This window comes from Rhinoderma darwinii, chromosome 10, assembly GCF_050947455.1.
Source record: "Rhinoderma darwinii isolate aRhiDar2 chromosome 10, aRhiDar2.hap1, whole genome shotgun sequence".
In the NCBI taxonomy this organism is placed as follows: domain Eukaryota; kingdom Metazoa; phylum Chordata; class Amphibia; order Anura; family Rhinodermatidae; genus Rhinoderma; species Rhinoderma darwinii.
The window spans coordinates 16,325,993-16,343,924 of NC_134696.1; the positions used below are offsets into that span (position 1 = coordinate 16,325,993).

General features: G+C 39.0%; 1 protein-coding gene and 1 long non-coding RNA gene across 2 annotated transcripts in view; one reads left to right on the top strand and one right to left on the bottom strand.

Annotated features, from left to right (window-relative positions):
* The window catches only part of TTC34 (tetratricopeptide repeat domain 34), a 63,443-nt gene that overhangs the window by 20,258 nt on the left and 25,253 nt on the right, over nucleotides 1–17,932 (bottom strand). The window contains exons 5-6 of the mRNA XM_075839394.1: nucleotides 11,954–12,227; nucleotides 9,573–9,787 (exon numbers count right to left, since the gene is read on the bottom strand). Coding sequence (XP_075695509.1) covers nucleotides 9,573–9,787; nucleotides 11,954–12,227 — 489 coding nt within the window. The remainder of the gene's footprint in view (nucleotides 1–9,572; nucleotides 9,788–11,953; nucleotides 12,228–17,932) is intronic.
* On the top strand, nucleotides 2,258–3,606 carry LOC142661804 (uncharacterized). Its single transcript, XR_012850821.1, has 2 exons — nucleotides 2,258–2,353; nucleotides 3,371–3,606. It is a non-coding gene; the product is annotated as an uncharacterized LOC142661804 (long non-coding RNA).

Genomic DNA, 17,932 nt, shown 5'->3' on the forward strand with positions numbered 1-17,932 from the left:
TACTTTACAAAGATCTCCTCCAGAGGATTCTTCTTTTTTAGCTGACGCCCCCGGAACCTCTATCCCGGCCAGAGGCGCACCTTATTGATGAGGATATATACAAATTCTTTACTATTATACACCCGAGGACACCTGTTCTGTATGTACTTCCCAAGATACATAAGTCCCTGACCAGTCCACCAGGACGCCCGATTGTATCAGGCACTGATTCCATCTTTAACAACATTGCTATTTTCCTGGATAGGGTTCTTAGAAGTTTCACTACAGAAGCCTCCTCGTACATACGGGGTAACACTGACTTCCTTATTAAACTGAGGGAGACACCACTGCTCCCCAATAGTGATTATTTTCTTGTTTCTTTTGACGTATCTCTCTGTACATCTATTGACCACACCAGAGGTCTGGCAGCCATGGGAAGTATGCTTGATACCACTGACATGTCTACTCAATGTAAGACTTTACTACTTTCGCTGCTACACATAGTGCTTACATGTAATAACTTTCTCTACCGTGACTAGTTTTACATGCAGACGCAAGGCACCGCTATGGGCTCGCATGTAGCACCCACGTAAGCTACATATATGCGTACGTTGGAGGAGACCGCTGTCTATGTGTCCCACCACTTCAGACAAGTTCTGAGGTGGTGGAGATACATAGACGACGTGTTCCTCATCTGGACTGGCAACGTGGAGGATCTGCTGATCTTCCACCAGTACCTTAACACAATTGATCCCACTGTAAAATTCACCATGGTTCATACCAGGGACAACTTACAGTTTCTTGATGCACTTGTACGAATTGTAGATCATGACTCACGACTGAACTACACATCAAACCTACCGACAAAAATAACCTATTGCGTTATAACAGTTGTCACCCACGCAAAATGCTTAATTCTCTGCTGTCCAGTCATCTCTTGAGGGCCAAGAGAATAGTCAGTGAGGAGGACAAAATGGAACACACTCGATGTCATTATAGACAAATTTAAGGATAGGGGTTACCCAGGTTATCTCCTCAGAAAACATAAAATGACAGTGAACAATCTCGATAGGGAGGATCTTTTGATCCCCAAAACAAGTAATGAGACAGCTGATCGTATACCATTTATCTCCACCTACACGGACTATAGTGTGGACATATCACGGGTGCTGAGGAAATATTGGCCAATGCTTTGCAATTGCCTTAAAATTGTTCTAGAACTAGCCAACCCCCCTCTTATGGCATACCGTCGAGCTACCAATATTAGGGATAGATTGGTCAGATCGGACCTGGGTTTAAAAAGATCATTCACACAGACCTTCCTCTCCAGACCCAAATGGGTTGTTTCCCCTGCTTAAGCTGCATTAACTGTAACCTAATGGTGAAAGGGGGTTCCTTTACACATCCCATAACGAGGGTGACATACCCCATCAAACACTTCCTTACCTGCAACTCAGACCATGTGGTCTATAATTTACAATGCCCTTGCGGTCTGTTATATGTGGGTGAAAGTCAAGACCCGCCTCAATCAGCACCGCTACACAATCATCAAAAAACGCCTAGATCTGCCAGTCCCTAAACACTACACAGAAGTCAATTACACTGAGCGCCAGTTAAAATTTTGGCTTGTTGACCATGTCCCTAGACCACGTCTCGGCGGTGACAGGGCCAGGTCTCTGAGGACCAGGGAATTACAATGGATCAGCAGACTCTATACTTTAAAACCAAATGGCTTAAACGCAGAATACATTGTAGGTGATGTACATTAGGCCCCGCCTGCCCCGTTACACGTGGTTCCCTTTACTAGTCATCCGTACACTTTGTTAGATTGTAAATAGAAATTTCTTCTTATGTTATTGTTATAACAATTGACTTACACACATTTTTTTTATCTTTACAGATATCACGTGTGTCACTTGAAGTAAGTCCCTTATTGAACGGATGATGTAAACTGTAATCATGTTTGCACTACGGGACAGTTGTCCTGCAGCGAGGCAGGGACTCCTAGCGTCGTACATAACTATAATGCTAGGAGCCCGGCTCCCTGCACTGTGTTCGGTCCGGTACTTGCGGCCGAAATACGTCCGTCAATTACGGACGTAATGTGCTTGTGTGAATCCAGCCTTATACTTCTAGACATGTCTCAGCACTGTGTGCAGGCACACACAGGGTTAACTTCACAGCCTGGCCATTGGACGTGTGCTGTTCATGAGACCAGTGAAGGTTGCTATGACGCTTATAAACACTCCCTCACTCATGTATGGGCACTTGCCCTCTAGTAAGATGGCCGCCGTGGATTCTTCCACTCTTCTGCACATGTGCGCACATGTGAGCATCAACACAGCAATGTCCCATTGGCTTCTCCCCTGCACAGGTGCATTACCCCAGTAACGATGTTGGGCGAGCTCCCATAGTAAACACTTCCCGCCATGCTGGATCATATGTGAGGCCTCCTCATCTGTATATTCATTATATAAGCACGGGTGCGCTGTATCACTCATTATCATATAACAGACGCTACACTATATATACTATGAGGGATATTGCAGGTCTATTTATATGCCATATCTGCAGAATTGTAACGTGTATCGCCCTCTCACTGGAACGCTTTCAGGCATCCACTATATGAACTGTATTTGATATTTTGCCTGATTGTTCACTGATGATTGTAAATTGCTTATTCACTTGCTCATCCTTTATATACGTGCGTGAACCACTAACAAACTGCTGGAGAAGGGCTCAGGTTGTGTGAGCCGAAACGTTGCACTTTTTGGGTCACTAAAGGCCCCTCTTTTTTCACTTCGAGCCTTTGTGAGTGCTGCCGATTTGCTGCTTTGTGTCTAGAGGGACAGTGGTCAGTTCCCTAAGGCGTGCACCCCCTTTCATTTAAGGCCTTATTCACATGAACGTGTCCGTTTTGCGCGCATAACAAACGCAGTATTTTTCTCATCATTTCTTTAACAACTATTGCATGAATCGTCTGATGTGCGTCCGCGTGCTGTCCCTGATTTTCACACACCCATTGACATCCATGGGTGCGTGATGAAAAACTCACACGAATAGGATATGCAGTGAGTTTCACACAGCGGACACACGCTGCGTGAAAAACACAATGTCTGAATGGCCCCATTGAATTACATAGGTCCGTGTGATGTCCGTTGTTTTAACACGCATAGCACGGACGTGAAATACGCTCGTGTGAATAAGGCCTAAGCCTGTGCTGCTGGATTCTATTTTTGTATCTAGATAGATAGATATGAAATAAATAGATAGATAGATAGATAGATAGATAGATAGATAGATAGATAGATAGATAGATAAAGCAGGCATTTCACTTTTTACCACAGTATCTCTCTACATTTCCTCGCTGTTGTCATCCTGTCACTTATAGTTCCTCAACAGCTGGAGCACTGCCGGTCCCGCAGCTTCACGCAGGATGAACTCGCCGGTGATTTAGTTTCTCCATTGCCGCTGTGAGAAATGGATGTGTTGGCGGATTTCCAAAAATCAACACCTGGACAAACAACAACAAGCGACCTGTCGGGGCTCCTGGGAGGATAATGTAACTTTAAGAGCTTTATAGACAAAGCCTAATGGCAAAATAAATTGTGTTTGACGAGCAGCAAATTAAGACAGAATAAAATTCAGTTACACCGAGCGATATAAGATCGCAGTCTACACGGCTCTATGTACGTCAGCGGGAGATTCATTACCTCCGGTATGCAGCACACGCTGCGGTACTAGGCCTCACTCATCTGCATGCGTTGCATGGGGCAATGCTGAGTGGTTGTGTGACCACGTCAGAGCTGGCCAGACCATTGCCCTGGTAATCTAGTGACTGGTCAAGTGACTACTGGGTGCCCCTCATGGCACCTGTGCCAGTCAGTACCACACTGAGATCGGCTCTGATTGTGACACAGGGTGTATGCACCATATAGGTAGACTTCTATGGGTCTCTTGGAGAGAGAGGTTCCAGCCAGTTGGTCCCACACTCCTTGCTATTGGGTGGTGAGAACCTGTGCAGGACTGACCGTTACAGAGGGATTGCATTGTTTGAAAACAAGGGGTAATGAATTGGCCCAAGGGGCAAGAAAATCGTATGGAGAGAGGGGAAAAGCTTGTTAAATGCTATTAAGGCTCCTTACGTCATCACTGATGGAAATGAACAATGGTCAGTGTGTTGTCCTTCACTGGAGGCAATTCCTTGACTGACGGACTGGAAGAGAGGGCGAGGAAGATCTGATGTCTATACATTGAGGTTTCCACCCATGTGATGAGTCGGGAGGGGTGAAGTAGATGCAATTAATTCTTTGTTGTGAGAAGTTGGATGGGTCACATAGTAGTCATGAGTCTGGACTTTACGACAATACTTTATCCATAGATAAGCACTCCCTACCCCGTAAAACTTTTGAATAAAAAAATGATGGACAGTTATGGGAACCAAAAACTTATTGAAGACATTATTAAGGTCCAGAACGTAGAGAAAAGTGGTCCTCAAAGTGGAAGTCATAATGTTCTCCCTCTTTCTGGTGAAGGTTCACATCAGGTCAGGAATATCTAATGCTTGTTAGTCCTTGTCCTCAAGGAGATCAAAGTGACCATCAGACGCGTCCCCATACATTTACAATCCTCCAAGATTGAAGTCTCTATGGAAGGGTGAGCTGTACAAGTCCACTTCTCCCATCGGAAACTGTGCTCATTGCAACCAGAATGGGGCCACCATTCTCCATGAACTCCATGGGCTGCCTTCACGATGCATGTGCCCATGGAAATCCTTGGCATCTCCAGGTAAATGGCATTCCCACAATTGTGTTCCCTTCACAGCTGAGTCTGATCTTCTAGACTAGTCCTTCCTAATGGCCCCATGGTGACACCTTCTCCTTTGAGCAATGGGTTTGCCAGTTGGATTGCTTTGCTTAGGCAATTGGTGCAACCCAATAACATAATGGGGTAATGGGTCTGCCTGAGCATCAGTGTTTTCTAGTCTGCATATATGAATAGATATTTACCACTATGCGGGCAATTTGCCCCATAGAAAGTTGTTTGGTTTTTGGAAGATATTTTATTATGTACTTTTCTTCGTAATTGGAGTGTTTATCACTAACAATTGTGAAAAATAGATTCTGTCCCATGGGTCAAATTTCTATTGGTTGAAACCAACCATTTTTAGTACCCTCGATGTTACAATTATTGATAATAATTGTAAAATAATTTGGATCATCGTTAATCATAATCTTTGCAGCAATGGCCAACTTTTGACTATATGTATCAAACTAGCCTGTGCCAATCCAGTTATGGCAAAGAGGGTCCACAAGCGAGGTAAATACAAAGGGCACTCTCTCAATTTTTTATTGTCATAGTGAAATCCACTGCAGTAACTGTATACACTTACTTTTGCTTGACATACATTTGGAGATTATAGGTCTTCTTGGTACATTCTATATTTAAGCTACTTATACCAAACTTGTCAGAAGAAGTTCTATCTGCTGTACAATAGACTGCCTCTCCATGCTACACAGACTTGTTTTAGACTCCTCCCACTCTGGCAAGTCTACACAAGAAGTCATGCAGCTTCATAACATAAAAGAGCAAAGACTAAAGGGGTTTTCTGATGACTTATCCACCAGATAGGTCATCAATATATGATTGTGGGGTTCCGACGCCTGGATCCCGCACTGATTAGCTGCTCTGTCTACGTCCGGGTGCCGGATGTTTTGACCGGTATGCAGTCGTTGGAGCCAGAAGCAGTTGGCTCCGGTCACGGAATAGCCAAGCTGCGGTACTGCAATATTCAAGCGAATAGGAACAGAGCTACAGTTCTGCAACACGGTCGCTATGCAGTAGGCAAAGCCATCTGTATCCGGCTCCAACTACTGCATACCATTCAAAAGATCCGGCGCCCAGAGGCAGCCGGGGCAGATGATTGGTGTGGGGTCTGGGTGTCGGACCCACACCGATCATATACTGATGACCTAAACAAATGGAAAGGAAAGGGAAAGAAATGGGAAAAAGAAGGGCAAGAAGCAAGAAGATCACCTGATCTATTATATTGAATTATTAAAATTCAGTAAAATTACCGGCTTAGGTATAATATACAAAAAAGGGAATGTGGTGAATGGTCCCTCATTAAAGTACACCCCATATAATAGATAAACCCATTCAACCATCTTATCATATATAGGTTGAATGGGTTTATCTATTATATGGGGTGTACTTTAATGAGGGACCATTCACCCCATTCCCTTTTTTGTATATTATACCTAAGTCGGTAATTTTACTGAATTTTAATAATTCAATATAATAGATCAGGTGATCTTCTTGCTTCTTGCCCTTCTTTTTCCCATTTCTTTCCCTTCCCTTTCCATTTGTTTAATTAAATTTGGTGGTGTACATCAGGGCTAAATTGGAAGCAATAAAGGGTCCTCAAGAGGAATTTTTGCTATACTGATGACCTATCCTGAAGAAGAAAGATTAAAGTTTAATTGGCCCCTCATTGCCTAGAGGGGGATTGTAAGAGATTGAACATTGCCGCGTGGAGTACAGCCTTCTTTCTTCTCCGATTGTTCCCTTTTGTAAGACATGTTTATTGACAGGGTGCCCCGTGTGGGTTGTGAAAGGCTCAAAGCCAATGATTGGGATATATCAATCTATGTCATGCTGTAGTGTAGCCTATACTAGCATAACCCACCCAGGTGGGCCTACACCGATAGTGGAAATGGGATACCTGGGGAATAGCACCTTTTGTCTTTAAGACATCTCCCGAGGGAGTTCGGACCTTAATAATACCACAACTCATTGTGTTGTGAATATCATTATAGAGTGGAGTTGCCCTTTAAGAACAAAAACAGTTACATGGAATCTTTCATCACATGTGATAACCCAAACTCTCGTCTTAATATTCCACCCAGTCTTGTCGAGCTACCGCTATATAGGAAATCATCCAAAAAGACTATTGTGATTTCCTGCCACTCCCCCCCCCCCAGGGGAACTTTTCCATTGAAATAATTCCAAAAATTCCAAAAATTCTACAAACATTAATTTAATGAGACGTTATCAAACACTGCACCAGGCACCAGATCTCTACGCTATAAACCGTAATTTAAATCCGGATAATTTTATTTAGCCCTAGAGTTAAATATTTGTTTCTAGATTTACGAGTTCAGGGACGGCTGCACGCCGCGACACCGGCCAAAATGTCAGTAAACAAGGAGTCACGTTATAATAAAAATATGTTCCAGGATAGATCCTAATATACACGTTCTGATATCAGTAATGGGAGGTATGTTATAAAACAATGTATCACGCCTGTTCATGAAGTGCTTGTTTAGTGTTGATGGTTAACTCCTTCATGTCTGGATGGAGTATATTCATGTATTAGTTTATATTGTATTCGATAGTATTATATTCTATCCTATATAGAGATATTTAAAAATCTGGTATTCTGCAAATCTTTCAAATTGGGAATTTAAATATAAAACAGGACATTGCCCATGATATTCGAGATCCGTATTAATTTTGAATTGCTAATTCCTTAATACTAATCTATTTTACATTTAAAGGGGTTTTCCGGGACTTTAGGATAGGCCATCAATATAAGATCAGTGGGGGTCCAGCGCTTGGCACCCCCACCGATCTGCTGATTAAGGGCAGATACAGACGGACATTGCGTTTTTGCGCGCGCAAACAACGCAGCATTTTGCGCGCGCAAAAACCATTTGACAGCTGCGTGTGTCATCCGTGTATGATGCGCGGCTGCGTGATTTTCGCGCAGCCGCCATCATAGAGATGAGGCTAGTCGACACCCGTCACTGTCCAAGGTGCTGAAAGAGCTAACTCTTTCAGCACCCTCGACAGTGAATGCCGAACACAATATCGAAAAACCTGTTGAAAAAAAATAAAAAGTTCGTACTTACCGAGAACTTCCCGGCCGTTGCCTTGGTGACGCGTCCTTGGTGACGCGTCCTCGGTGACGCGCCTCTCGACATCGGGCCCCACCTCCCTGGATGACGCGCCAGTCCATGTGACCGCTGCAGACTGTGCTTGGCCTGTGATTGGCTGGAGCTGTCACTTGGACTGAATTGTCATCCCGGGAGGTCAGACTGGAGGAAGAAGCCGGGAGTTATCGGTAAGTCAGAACTTCGTTTTTTTTTCTACAGGTTCATGTATATTGGGATCGGAAGTCACTGTCCATGGTGCTGAAACAGTTTAACTCTTTCAGCACCATGGACAGTGACTATCACCTGACGTCGCGTACCGATAATTTTTTTGCCGGGTTCTGCCAAAACGAGTTCGGCCGAACCCGGTGAAGTTCGGTTCGCTTGTCCGGCTTCCCTCATCGCAAAGACACTCCGTTTGGATGCTCGGAAACAGAAAAGCACGTGGTGCTTTTCTGTTTAAATTCATCCTTTTGACAGCTGGTGTGCTGTTTCAGTCGGTTCGCACGGAAGTGCTTCCGTGCAACCTGCGTGGTTCAATGGGTGCGTGATGCGCGAAATACGCAGAGTTATTGAACCTGTCGCGCTTTTTGCGCAGCAGACAAACGCTGCGCAAAAAGCACGGACTGTCTGTACTGCCCCATAGACTTGTATTGGTCCATGCGTGCCGCGTGAAAACCACGCGGCCCGCACGGACCGAATACACGCTCGTGTGAATCCCCCCTAAAGGCAACAAGCAACACGTCACCTTCATTGTTTTCCAGGCACAGCGCCGTACATTTGGTAGTGGTTGTGCCTAGTATTGCAGCTCTATCCCATTCACTTGAATAAGACTGAGCTGCAATACCAGGCACAACCACTACAAAATGTACAGCGCTGTGTCTCGTAAACAAGGAACGGGACAAGGTGCTCACCAGAGCACCACAGCCCCTTTAAACTTCTGATCAACAGGGGTGCCAAGAGTCAGACACTCCTTGATCTAATATTGATAACCAATCCAAAGGATAGGCCTTCATTTTTAAAGAATCGGATAACCCCTTTAAAATTAGACAATGTATGTATACCTTTGCTAAAGAAAAAAAATATTTTTAGATATGCATCTGTAGACCTGGAGAGATTGAAGTTGTACAAGGCTGTTGGCTGATTTCAAGATCTGCTTTCTCTGACATTTTTACTTGTAGACCTGCAAGTTCAGAGCTCAGTGGGCATTACCTGTGAAGCAACTTTCTCTCTAGTCTGTGTTTCCCCTCACATACTGACATGACTTTGCAAGCTTGGATTTCTGGTAGAATATGCATTTCAGATGTCTCCTCAGGAATATATATAACATGCTGTATATGAATAACACTACAATGCTCTCACCGCAGAAGTCTATACAGTGCTCAGAAGTAGTTTAGCAAGAGACAGGGTAATAATACATAGCTACTCTGGGAACAGAAACACTAGGTTTGTTTGTAGCCTGTAACCATGGAACAACAGCTGCATCAGCCTAATGCATAGGTCTGCATAGGAGCTGCATACTCAAAACGGTAGGAGATTTTTCAATTGAGACTGCTTAAAAAAAAATTCTTTAAAGAAGACCTTATATAAGAAATGTATTAAAAGCACATCTATGATCAGATACGAGTGTCAAAAACACATCTGAATTTAGATTGTTACCTGCGAGAGGCTTTGGCGTTCCCTTTTATCCAAAAACTTTACAAGAATATCCAGTTCATTGGGGTTTTTCCCAGCCAAGGTGGATAGTTCCTGAGATGCTGCCAGGATATTGCCGCACTTTACGTGGAGTACGCCATACCTGGCTTTAGCGGATTCATCAATGGCGCTGTTGGTGAAAGACTTCTTTAGATGTGTGAAAGCCTCTTCATATCTCTCTGATAGTAAAAAAACAAGGGAAATAAATGGGAGTAAATTTAGTTTTGTGTCACCTATTTCCTAAAAAATTGCTGTTCTTGATTATAACATTGGGTCTGACATTTCTGTAGATGCGACAGTACAAAGTCATTTCAATGATCAGCGTTACTCTGAATTCTATATTTAATTGATCAGAGCTGGGGGCGCTGTTGCATTGATGCCTATGGTAAGAAGTCATTAGCACTAGTGGTGAAAAGGGGTACTGCAAGTGGCAAATGCATGTGAGTTCAGTATCAAGTGCAAATATATGTAGAGTACATGTATGCAGGGGTGTAGATGGTTGGGCTTGCAGGAGAAAATGCCCCAGGTGGTGGGTGCTACGGCAAGTGCCAACAAATCAATTTGCTTCAGTCAGGGTCTTTAAATACAGCGCTAGTGCAATGCTGGGTGAAGGAAAACCTATCTATGACTGCATGTAGCCAGATCTATCAGCCTGATTGTCTAGACTGTATACAATTATAGTAAAGTCTAAGCTTTATATGGCGTCCATTGAAATCAATAGCCCATCCAAGTAATGCGCGGACGATACAGGTCCTCTCGAAGCTTGAAATCTCATGTATTTAATTTTAGTTTGAGTAATTACATATTAATCTGTATAAGAGAAATAATGTGTTTGCTATTGTTTTATAAAGGGGCGGCCATATTGGATATACACACTTCCTTCCTTTATTGTCTCTAAAGACATCGCAGCAGTGTGGGTGCACTTTATGGCAGCTGAAATGAATGAGTGTCAATTGACTGAGAAATGTCATAGATTATTACAGTCTCTAGGAAATGATGTCAATATGCCCTAATAGAGCTTATGGACGGGGGTTTTGTTCATGGCATCACTACTCCCTAAAATTTAGGGCCTAAATGTTAGTTATAATTTATGACTATGACATCACTAATCTCCAGATATAAGCATCGATACTACTATACTACACTTCTTTGCCATGATTAAGAGCACAGGAGCTGCTCGAAACGCGTAGGCCAGGGCACACCGCCTACTCACAATTTTTCTGGGACTGCGTCTCCCTACGATTTTTAATTATATTACTCTAATAAAGATGGGAACAACGCTTCCTTTTTAACTTACAACTGGACTCAGCGCTGGATTACTTCCTCTGTTTTTTCCATTATATACCGCCAGCCGTAGCGGGAATCCGAGCGGAGAGTCAGGAGACGCACTTAACTGGTGAGCTGGAGGTTTCCTCCCTTTATTTTTTCTTGCCAATAATGAAGATATATTCTACAGGACATGTTACTTGTGGGCTGGATCGTGTTGCGCTTATTCACAGTGTCTTGTGGCTACGTCCGGCTATTAAATTCTAGTCATCTGATCTTGTGGTGAATGACTCATGGGTTATTGAGTCGAAGGTCTCAGGATTATGTGTTTTTCTACACAGTTGAGTTTTCTTTATATCTTTTGTATCTTTTTACAACTTTTTCTCCAGTGGAGAAATAAAATTGGCAAATGGGAGCTATAGTCTTAAGGGCCTTGGGCCAGTGGATGCCCAATGGGGCAATTTCATTCCTCTTCATCTTGTATCATTTATATACAGTACATCTCAAACACTTGTGATGTAAAAATAGGCAAGAATGTCTTGCTGTATCCATAATTAAGTTCATGGTCCAGGCAAGGACCCTATATATATATACACTTATATATTCTTTCATATATAGTCCACCACTTACTAGGGAACTCCAGTGTCAACTATGACAAATTTGCTGGTTGATTCTCATAGGTTTGACCGACATCAGTTCTAGGTGTATACGGGCCCTTGGGTGACAGAGTCACAGGAGGCCCTTTGTCTACCCACACTTAGCTTGCCAGGGGGACTAAGCACTGGCATCTGCCCAGGTTTGCCTGATGCTGATTTCAGCTCTTGGGCTGACCCAGCTCTATTGCCCTACTTTGAATATGGATGTTAAAAATATAGATAATACGATACTGCCCCCTATGAAAAATAATATGAGACATTGGAAGTCATGTTTTACCTTCTTGATGGCCAAGAAGAATAATTACCAAGTGTCAATTGTGTAGCTTATACAAGACCCGCAGGTTAGCATTACACTGTCAGGGACCCCACCCAAAAAAAAGATATGACATACCGTATAATGGGCCAATTATTTTCTCATCCTACCTTTTGCGATAAGGATATCTGTATATAGTATATGAATTTTTCCTTGCATTTTGTCTATTTCACAAAGTGATTCTGCGATGATCTCCAAGTCCTTAAATAAGGGGTCGCTTTGCAAGCTCCTACTGGCACTGAGTAACTGGGCCAGACCGGTCCGGCAGTGGTCATGGAGCCAATCCACCACCAGTAACTGAGCCTCTGACTTCAAAGAGCGGATCTCTTGGACGACATAACCTGCATCTGCTCTGAGGGCCAGCACCGTGTCACACACCGCTTCCTTTGTGATTAAAAGACGGGAAAAAGAATTAGTTATGCCCAACAAAGACATTACAGTTGAGTCATTAATATCCTATTGGTAATTAACCCCTGGACATGAAAAGCTGCGAGCAGTGTAAATGATCTATTGTTAGCGCAGGTAAACAAAATACTTGGGAAGCCGCCCAACTTTTTATAACTGTAGTGAAATTTTTTACCATCTGAAAAGGAATGTGAAAAGGAATCTGAGAGGATTTAGCATTTAACCCTTAAGACCTGTGCTAGGCGGCGACAATCCCAACAGTCAAACAAATATTGTAAGACAATGCAGCAGCTGCAGTAATACTGCTACTAATAATAATAATAACACTACTAATACTGCAGTAATGCTACTACTAATAATAATAATAACAACACTACTACTAATAATAATAACACTACTAATACTGCAGTAATACTAATAATAACATGACTAATACTGCAGTAATACTAATAATAACATGACTAATACTGCAGTAATACTAATAATAACAATACTAATACTGCAGTAATACTACTAATAATAACAATACCAATACTGCAGTAATACTACTAATAATAACAATACTAATACTGCAGTAATACTAATAATAACAGTACTAATACTGCAGTAATACTACTAATAATAACACTACTAATACTGCAGTAATGCTACTACTAATAATAATAATAACAACACTACTACTAATAATAATAACACTACTAATACTGCAGTAATACTAATAATAACATGACTAATACTGCAGTAATACTAATAATAACAATACTAATACTGCAGTAATACTAATAATAACATGACTAATACTGCAGTAATACTAATAATAACAATACTAATACTGCAGTAATACTAATAATAACATGACTAATACTGCAGTAATACTAATAATAACAATACTAATACTGCAGTAATACTAATAATAACATGACTAATACTGCAGTAATACTAATAATAACAGTACTAATACTGCAGTAATACTACTAATAATAACAGTACTAATACTGCAGTAATACTACTAATAATAACAATACTAATACTGCAGTAATACTACTAATAATAACAATACTAATACTGCAGTAATACTAATAATAACAGTACTAATACTGCAGTAATACTACTAATAATAACAATACTAATACTGCAGTAATACTACTAATAATAACAATACTAATACTGCAGTAATACTACTAATAATAACAATACTAATAGTGCAGTAATACTACTAATAATAACAATACTAATACTGCAGTAATACTACTAATAATAACACTACTATTACTGCAGTAATACTAATAATAACAGTACTAATACTGCAGTAATACTAATAATAACATGACTAATACTGCAGTAATACTAATAATAACATGACTAATACTGCAGTAATACTAATAATAACAGTACTAATACTGCAGTAATACTACTAATAATAACAATACTAATACTGCAGTAATACTACTAATAATAACAATACTAATACTGCAGTAATACTACTAATAATAACAATACTAATAGTGCAGTAATACTACTAATAATAACAATACTAATACTGCAGTAATACTACTAATAATAACAATACTAATACTGCAGTAATACTACTAATAATAACAATACTAATAGTGCAGTAATACTACTAATAATAACATGACTAATACTGCAGTAATACTACTAATAATAACAATACTAATACTGCAGTAATACTAATAATAACAGTACTAATACTGCAGTAATACTACTAATAATAACAATACTAATACTGCAGTAATACTACTAATAATAACAATACTAATACTGCAGTAATACTACTAATAATAACAATACTAATAGTGCAGTAATACTACTAATAATAACAATACTAATACTGCAGTAATACTACTAATAATAACACTACTAATACTGCAGTAATACTAATAATAACAGTACTAATACTGCAGTAATACTAATAATAACATGACTAATACTGCAGTAATACTAATAATAACATGACTAATACTGCAGTAATACTAATAATAACAGTACTAATACTGCAGTAATACTACTAATAATAACAATACTAATACTGCAGTAATACTACTAATAATAACAATACTAATACTGCAGTAATACTACTAATAATAACAATACTAATAGTGCAGTAATACTACTAATAATAACAATACTAATACTGCAGTAATACTACTAATAATAACATGACTAATACTGCAGTAATACTAATAATAACAGTACTAATACTGCAGTAATACTACTAATAATAACAGTACTAATACTGCAGTAATACTACTAATAATAACAATACTAATACTGCAGTAATACTAATAATAACAGTACTAATACTGCAGTAATACTAATAATAACATGACTAATACTGCAGTAATACTAATAATAACAATACTAATACTGCAGTAATACTACTAATAATAACAATACTAATACTGCAGTAATACTAATAATAACAGTACTAATACTGCAGTAATACTAATAATAACATGACTAATACTGCAGTAATACTAATAATAACAGTACTAATACTGCAGTAATACTACTAATAATAACAGTACTAATACTGCAGTAATACTACTAATAATAACAATACTAATACTGCAGTAATACTACTAATAATAACAATACTAATACTGCAGTAATACTAATAATAACAATACTAATACTGCAGTAATACTACTAATAATAACAATACTAATAGTGCAGTAATACTACTAATAATAACATGACTAATACTGCAGTAATACTAATAATAACAGTACTAATACTGCAGTAATACTACTAATAATAACAGTACTAATACTGCAGTAATACTAATAATAACAGTACTAATACTGCAGTAATACTACTAATAATAACAATACTAATACTGCAGTAATACTAATAATAACATGACTAATACTGCAGTAATACTAATAATAACAATACTAATACTGCAGTAATACTAATAATAACAGGACTAATACTGCAGTAATACTACTAATAATAACACTACTAATACTGCAGTAATGCTACTACTAATAACAATACTAATACTGCAGTAATACTACTAATAATAACAATACTAATACTGCAGTAATACTACTAATAATAACAATACTAATAGTGCAGTTAGGGCATGACCACACATGGCGGAATTCCTCCGCAACTGTCCGCATCAATGCCGCACCTAATCCGGGTTGCGGATTACGGCTGCGGATCTGCACAAAATGTGCAGAAAATTGATGCGGACTAGCTGCTGCGGACTGCGGGAAAAGTGCTTCCCTTCTCCCTATCAGTGCAGGATAGAGAGAAGGGACAGCACTTTCCCTAGTGAAAGTAAAAGAAATTCATACTTACCGCCCGTTGTCTTTATGACGCGTCCCTCCTTCGGCATCCAGCCCGACCTCCCTGGATGACGCGCCAGTCCATGTGACCGCTGCAGCCTGTGCTTGGCCTGTGATTGGCTGCAGCCGTCACTTACACTGAAACGTCATCCTGGGAGGCCGGACTGGAGACAGAAACAGGGAGTTCTCGGTAAGTACGAACTTCATTTTTTTTTACAGATACATGTATATTGGGATCGGTAGTCACTGTCCCGGGTGCAGAAACAGTTACTGCCGATCGCTTAACTCTTTCAGCACCCTGGACAGTGACTATTTACTGACGTCTCCTAGCAACGCTCCCGTCATTACGGGAGCCCCATTGACTTCCTCAGTCTGGCTGTAGACCTAGAAATACATAGGTCCAGCCAGAATGAAGAAATGTCAAGTAAAAAAAGCAAGACGCATCCGCAGCACACATGACATGTGCATGACAGCTGCGGACTTCATTGCGGAACTTTGAATCTCCATTGAAGTCAATGGAGAAATTCCGCCATGAGTCCGCCACTGCTCCGCAACAGACAGAGCATGCTGCGGACACCAAATTCCGCTCCGCAGCCTATGCTCCGCAGCGGAATTGTACGCATCGTGTAAACGAACACTGCTAAATTAAAGTGAAAGTCAATGTAGAAACGGCTCCGCTGCGGATTAACGCTGCGGAGTGTCCGCAGCGGAATTTAAGTGCAATTCCGCCATGTGTGAACCCGCCCTAATACTACTAATAATAACAATACTAATACTGCAGTAATACTACTAATAATAACACTACTAATACTGCAGTAATACTAATAATAACAGTACTAATACTGCAGTAATACTAATAATAACATGACTAATACTGCAGTAATACTAATAATAACATGACTAATACTGCAGTAATACTAATAATAACAGTACTAATACTGCAGTAATACTACTAATAATAACAATACTAATACTGCAGTAATACTACTAATAATAACAATACTAATAGTGCAGTAATACTACTAATAATAACAATACTAATACTGCAGTAATACTACTAATAATAACATGACTAATACTGCAGTAATACTAATAATAACAGTACTAATACTGCAGTAATACTACTAATAATAACAGTACTAATACTGCAGTAATACTACTAATAATAACAATACTAATACTGCAGTAATACTAATAATAACAGTACTAATACTGCAGTAATACTAATAATAACATGACTAATACTGCAGTAATACTAATAATAACATGACTAATACTGCAGTAATACTACTAATAATAACAGTACTAATACTGCAGTAATACTAATAATAACAGTACTAATACTGCAGTAATACTACTAATAATAACAGTACTAATACTGCAGTAATACTACTAATAATAACAATACTAATACTGCAGTAATACTACTAATAATAACAATACTAATACTGCAGTAATACTAATAATAACAATACTAATACTGCAGTAATACTACTAATAATAACAATACTAATAGTGCAGTAATACTACTAATAATAACATGACTAATACTGCAGTAATACTAATAATAACAGTACTAATACTGCAGTAATACTACTAATAATAACAGTACTAATACTGCAGTAATACTAATAATAACAGTACTAATACTGCAGTAATACTACTAATAATAACAATACTAATACTGCAGTAATACTAATAATAACATGACTAATAGTGCAGTAATACTACTAATAATAACATGACTAATACTGCAGTAATACTAATAATAACAGTACTAATACTGCAGTAATACTACTAATAATAACAGTACTAATACTGCAGTAATACTAATAATAACAGTACTAATACTGCAGTAATACTACTAATAATAACAATACTAATACTGCAGTAATACTAATAATAACATGACTAATACTGCAGTAATACTAATAATAACAATACTAATACTGCAGTAATACTAATAATAACAGGACTAATACTGCAGTAATACTAATAATAACAATACTAATACTGCAGTAATACTAATAATAACAGGACTAATACTGCAGTAATACTACTAATAATAACAGTACTAATACTGCAGTAATACTAATAATAACATGACTAATACTGCAGTAATACTAATAATAACAATACTAATACTGCAGTAATACTAATAATAACAGGACTAATACTGCAGTAATACTAATAATAACATGACTAATACTGCAGTAATACTAATAATAACATGACTAATACTGCAGTAATACTAATAATAACAATACTAATACTGCAGTAATACTAATAATAACATGACTAATACTGCAGTAATACTAATAATAACAATACTAATACTGCAGTAATACTAATAATAACAGTACTAAT